The 6374-nt window shown below is 36.3% G+C and overlaps 1 protein-coding gene across 4 annotated transcripts in view; it reads left to right on the plus strand.

Annotated features, from left to right (window-relative positions):
- Positions 1-2708, plus strand: part of LOC131046144 (lon protease homolog, mitochondrial) — a 149527-nt gene extending 146819 nt beyond the window's left edge. For 3 of the 4 annotated variants that reach the window (XM_057979813.2, XM_057979814.2, XM_057979816.2), the window contains 3 exons: positions 199-459; positions 1198-1716; positions 1900-2708. In XM_057979813.2, the coding sequence (XP_057835796.2) occupies positions 199-459; positions 1198-1716; positions 1900-2085 (966 nt within the window). In that variant the 3' untranslated portion in view covers positions 2086-2708. Of the gene's footprint in view, positions 1-198; positions 460-1197; positions 1717-1869 lie in introns of all 4 variants that reach the window. The other variant, XM_057979815.2, reaches the window with a different exon arrangement.
- The last annotated feature ends 3666 nt before the right edge of the window (positions 2709-6374 follow it).

The raw sequence follows: 6374 nt of genomic DNA on the forward strand, positions 1-6374 counted from the left end.
TAATTAGGCAAAATGTCACCGAGGCATTAATTTAAGCAGTTTCCTTAAAAATTTTTGAACTTCATCATTTTGCAAAAAAAAGAAACAAAAGGGTGGGCCAAATGTATGTTTTTTTAAGTTTATTTCATTAGGTGCATATAAAGTGCTAAATTATATATGGATCTTTTTATCTGAGTATACATTTGGTTGTTATGTCAGATTGCTTTGCAACTGGTTCGTAAAGGTGTAACATCCACAGTCACTGCTGAAGGAGGAAACAAGCAGGAAGATTTTCAGGAGTCAACTGATGCAGAGCATGCAGTTAAAGAGAAAATTGTTGCTGATTCAAATGAAAACAAAGCTGATGTGGAATCAGATGGTACATATCCAGAAGTTAATTCTCACGAGGAACCATTAACCTTGGAAAAGGAAGTTGCTGAGGAATCAGCTAGCGCAGAAGAGCCTTCAACTGGTTGTCAGGTATTAATTTTAAAAGGTTTTCAGGATTGTGTGAGAAATTTCTGTGGTTTATATGTTCACCTAGAATTGACTTAGTTGCATATTCACCTATTATGAGGGGCCAAGCTTAGTTGCATAGTCACTATTAAGTATTATGAGTGGCCAAGCTTAGTTGAATAACCACTATTATGAGGGGCCAAGCTAGAGTTCAGGCTCAAATTACACATTCCCCCCTCCCTTTGTCTCTTTCAAAGCAAACGGGTTTTCTGTTTTGAACAGCCTATTGATTTCTCAAGCTTTCTATGGAGTCTTTAACAGAAAATATTTTCTTTCATTTTCAACAACTATAAGCTCCGGAAGATTGAATTCATTAATCCCATAGATTTTCTGCATCATTATCTCAATTCTCTAACTCAATTATGGTCTGTTGGCTCAGTATGAAAGAACATGCAACATTTACCTAAATCTTTTTACCTAGATTGTTTTTTCCATCCTGCAGATAATTCATATGCTAAACATAGTAATTTGTAGTTGAAATACTGCACATTTGTTTCTTTACATGTTTCAACTGTCAATGAAAAATGTTAACATTAGTTAGTTATTACTTTCTCTAGTGCATTCTAATGGTTTTTGTGTAGGGTTATGGCCCATGGGTGTAACCGCTGATAAATAGGTTTTTTTATGTAGAGAGAATGATCTCACCTATGATAATTGGTTTGGTTTCCACAATGCTGTCAACTCCTTATGTATTTTTTGCAGGATGGGGAAATAATTATTGATGCACAGGATGCAGAACCTAAGCAACTACAGGAGAAGATAGTTATTGATAAATCAAATCTATCTGATTATGTGGGTAAACCAGTTTTTCATGGGGAAAAAATATATGACCAAACACCTATTGGTGTTGCCATGGGTCTTGCATGGACAGCTATGGGTGGTTCAACCCTTTACATTGAAACGACCTTTATAGAGAAAGGTAAAGATAAAGGTGGCCTGCAGTTGACTGGGCAACTTGGAGATGTCATGAAAGAAAGTGCTCTGATAGCTCACACTGTGGCCAGGAGCTTTCTTGCAGAAAAAGAACCAGAAAATAATTTCTTTGCAAATTCCAAGCTTCATTTGCACGTTCCAGCTGGAGCAACACCAAAAGACGGTCCTAGTGCTGGCTGTACTATGATTACGTCAATGCTTTCTCTAGCAATGAAGAAGCTTGTGAAGAAGGATGTTGCAATGACAGGAGAAGTCACTTTGACAGGGCGGGTTCTTCCTATTGGTGGGGTGAGTTATGTGAACTCTTTTTTGTTAGATGCTTATTTTTTCTCTTGATAGGTTTGGTATAGATGAAGAGTGTATTCTGATTGCCAAAGTTGGCCTTATTGCCAACCGGTCATAATGATATTTTCCTATTTGCATTTGATTCCTTTTTGTCAGTAAAACTGAAGATGCTATCATGAAACTCAGGTTAAGGAAAAGACTATAGCTGCAAAGCGAAGTGAAATAAAATGTATCATATTCCCAGCAGCAAACAAGCGAGATTATGATGAGCTAGCTGCAAATGTGAAGGAAGGCCTAGAAGTTCATTTTGTTGATGAGTACAGTCAAATATTTAATATTGCATTTGGGGAAGAGAAAGAATTGGAAAAGTGAGAGTTTATGGCCTGTTTGGTGATTGCTGCAGAGGTCTGTCAGCTGGGAGATTATGGTTTGAAAGGATGCTGCCACGGTTCCCTATTTATTTTGCCATTTTCTACTCCGGGAACTTGAAAATCAGCTGCAACATAATCATTCATGCAACTGCTTGGCAGACAAGCTGTTATATGCCTCCTTTTGTTCTAATTAAATAATTGTTGGCATCTGAGGTTATTTCTAACTCTTCAATTGGTGAGCTAGTTGCAATGGTAGCAGAATGAGTCAAGTCAACCTTTTTTCTTTAAATTGATAAATCTCAAAACTGTTAGTCAATGATCCTGCAAAGATTTTTTCTGGTCCCGTACATTTTTGTTGACTTGCATATCTCCATACATTTCCCTACATGATCATAAATTCTAGCAAATTTTTTTCTGCTTCAATGAGAGAGAGAGAGAGAGAGAGAGAGAGAGAGAGAGAGAGGAAATGAACAATTCACAGGTTTGATTGTGTCTCCTTGTGGGTTATCATATGATTGGTCTTGATCTTAAAGGAGACCTATCCATTTTGTTTTTTACAATTTCTATTGCCACATGTTTCTGATGTGGCTTCAAATAAGAAGTCTTAAATATGCATCTCCTTAATTGTGTGCAGTTAACTCGTAGAGTAATTGAATATCTATATGAAGTTTAGAAGGTTTAGATGTATTACCCCATTCTTTTGAAGATGTTCTCTGGCCCTTCTTTGTGAAGCAAATGAAAATCATGTACGTAGTAAATGCTCATTGCCTTGTAGGTTATAGATTAGCTGACATCTGGATTTTTTGTTAGGCAAAATGTTTCATAAAAGGAAGTGTGACAAACATGTTAACCATGGTGAATGGCCATCTTAACCATTATGAATGCATATGCTAATCTATTAAACTTCATTTATGTGCTATAGAAAATTATTACTGATATAAATAAAAGTATAGCAAGAACAAAATTCATTTACTTGGAATATAAAAAACAGAAAGCTGAAGGACATAGTTGAAATTCATTATTTATGGAGAATAACTCGTCTACTAAATTTTGCAATGAATAACTGCAAGATTCTTATGGATCGTGACTTTGAAAGCACTTAAGTTATGGTGGAATATTTTTCTTGAACCGGCTGAATATTTAAGTTGTGGTTTTACTTTGGGAAGCAAATATGAGAGATCCCACCTCGCTCTCTCTTCCCCCTTTTGTCCCTGCTGTGCCACACATTTTTCTTTGCTATGGTTGTTAGACGAGATTCATAAATAATTTAATTCCCCATTGTACTAATTTTATCCTCTAATGTATTTGATATTTTTCTTGTGAACTGTAAAAGTTAGCTATGGACATCATCAATTTTAGATGCTTGCATGACTCATCACACCATGGTGTATTTGGTAAACACATTCCATAGAACATTAACGTAGATTGTTTATGGTAAAAATTGTGAGTTTTTTTTTTTTGTATGATTGGCATTCTTAGAACATTGCATGGCCTTTTCTTTTCTTTTGTATATTGTTTAGTGAGCTCCGTGCAGCTCACAAGTTTTCCATATTATGAATTTGCTAAAGTGCAATTGAGGGATTGATAGAGAGATCATGTATATCAAAATGAGGGAGTTAGACTTGCTTTTGTACCTAATTACATGTTTGAGATTTCGAGACAGGCCAACATCGAGAATGTTTTCTCGCCTTTGAGGCATGCCCGTTGTGAGGTCTGAATTTGGGCCCTATTTGGGAGAACCATGGTGCTAAGGGCATCCTAATCCTAGGATGAGGGCGCCCAAGGCATCTAGGGCTTGCCAATCAGGATTCAAATTTGAATAGGGTCCCACTTAGGTGCAAAACATGTTGAATCTAGGTAGGTGTGAGTGGAATCAAAACAGTATCAAGGCATAGGAGGTCAAAATACAAAAGTGAGGCCTAGGTGCAAACAAAATTGTGCAAGGCTACAATTTACGAAGCTAATATCTAGCCCCCATTTCAGCAGGAGTATGAGCATGCACTCAAACTCGGTAATTTACAAGACATTAAAGAGTCAAGACACACAAAGTCCCCAGGGATTTAGGATTTTATCAATCTAATATCAAGAAGAAAGGAGCATTACATGAAGAGAAAAGGAAACACGACTATGTTGGCCTAGTAAGGCTTATGCTTACAATGAGTCATGTTGTAAAGGAAAAAAAATGAATTGAAAAATAGGTGCAAAAGATCACAAAGCAAAAGGCTTAGTTTGCAAAATAATCTAATTAAGTGACTGCAACATGGGTATTGCAACATGAAAACATGTCATGGTATGTGATCAAAAGCATACAAATCAAGTCTCGTGGTGTGTGCACAAAGTGTAACAATAAATGGAGTGTATGCCTCCACATTAAAGTGATTGCATATGCCTCAATGAGAGCAATTGCTTTAAGGTAGTATACATGCATTTGAAAGACAAGCACGTCGCCCCAATGATATGTCCCCAAGCAAGGACAAATCAAGGGCAATGGTAACAACATATAACGAGAAAGCACATAAGGGATCCACTAATTGGGATCAATATGTGCTATTGATAAATCACACATATCAAGTATTTGCATTGAATTGACCTCATCCCCCAAAGGTAGTGGAACTATGGACATAATGGAAGACCACATAAAATAAACAAACATAAGTCTTTTTGGGTCAACATGGTAGAAACCAAAAAGAGATCTCAACATTGCATCATCCCTAATTAGACAACACAAAGGCATATTTACGAACAATAGCACATTTACAACATAGCATTGATACGAAATATAGAAGAATTGAATTACAAATAGCGGATTGTCATGATAGATTCAAGCTCTTTATTACCTTATGCCAACAAAGTAACAAGGGTCATCTAAAGAAAGCCTAACATAACACAAAGACATAATAGGGGAAGCACATTACATATAAGGAAACACATATAAGAGAATCCACTGCTTAATTAACATCACTTAGAGATGGTGGACAAGATGCAAGAGGAGTAACATCGAGTATAGTAGATGGACCTCCAAACAAAGACCATGCTCTAATAATGAGTGGCTTTGTTTGTCACTAAGAGCTAGGATTAATGCTTTTGAAAATCTTGAAGAAAACTCATGATTAATTTCAATAACTTCATACATATCATCATAATCATTAGGATCAACATTGTTAGCAGGATTAACGTTATTATCCATATCATCTAAATTTATCATGATAGGATCTTTTACTTGTGAAAGTAATGAACCATCATTTTGCATGGACATTTTTAATTTCTGACTTGGTGGATTGAGTTGAACATCCTCCCTAGGGTTAGGCGAAGGTTGGATAAATGAGACCAAGTCAACATTTGGTTTCTTTGGGGAGGAAATAGTTTGAGAAGCAATCTTGCGAGCCTTGACATGCCATCTATGTAGGCCTTCTCTTTCACTATGATTTCTCTTAGTTTGACTCGAAACTTGCAAAGGTTGGAGATCAATCAACATAGGCTTCTTTTCTTCCCTCGTATGGAGAGGAATGAAAGAAACCTCACTAGATTGAGAGATAAAAGATGTTGAATGTTTTCCTTTATACGATGTAGCAGGTGAAATCCTAGCTTATAGGGGAGGAATAGGAGTAGGAAGAAGTCCTTGTCTAGGACGAGGAGGAATATTCCTAGGTGAAGGGTCTTTAGGTACACTCAAGGATGATATCATCTCACTTTTCCATTTTTGATATTATAAGTAAAAAGCATCATTTTGAGGTTGTAAAGATTCAAGTTGTTTAGGCCAAAAGTAATTAAGTGAAATTTCCACTTCTTGTTGTGGGTTGGTAAAGGCTATGATTGATTGTGATTGTGTGCGGGAAAAGTAGGTCAATGAAACTTAAAATGCGAAAATGTGGTCTCAAAGAGGCTTGTTCACACACCCATGGGACTTCTTGGTGCAAGTTATGGAGTCATGAAGAATGACTCAACTTCCCAAGGTTGGTTCCATGGTTCTCTATCTCACAACGTCCCTCAAGCCAATGCCTTTGCTCTCAGATCACTGAGCAAAGTGGCTTAGGGATGACGAATGCAAGAACGAGAGATGTTTTAGATTGATTTAAATATGAAATGCATCCTATCTATGCATGATTCTACAAATGCAATAAACTAAATTATAAGATGACAAGATTAGTAGCAATACTATCCTAACATGATATACTAGTTTATGATTTAAGCTAATGATAAAAGAAATAGTCTAAAATGCTTATTAGATTAATTCCTATTACAAAGAGAAGCTAGGTGTATTAATTTATTTGAGCATAAATGAGATACTAA

This window comes from Cryptomeria japonica, chromosome 4, assembly GCF_030272615.1.
Source record: "Cryptomeria japonica chromosome 4, Sugi_1.0, whole genome shotgun sequence".
In the NCBI taxonomy this organism is placed as follows: domain Eukaryota; kingdom Viridiplantae; phylum Streptophyta; class Pinopsida; order Cupressales; family Cupressaceae; genus Cryptomeria; species Cryptomeria japonica.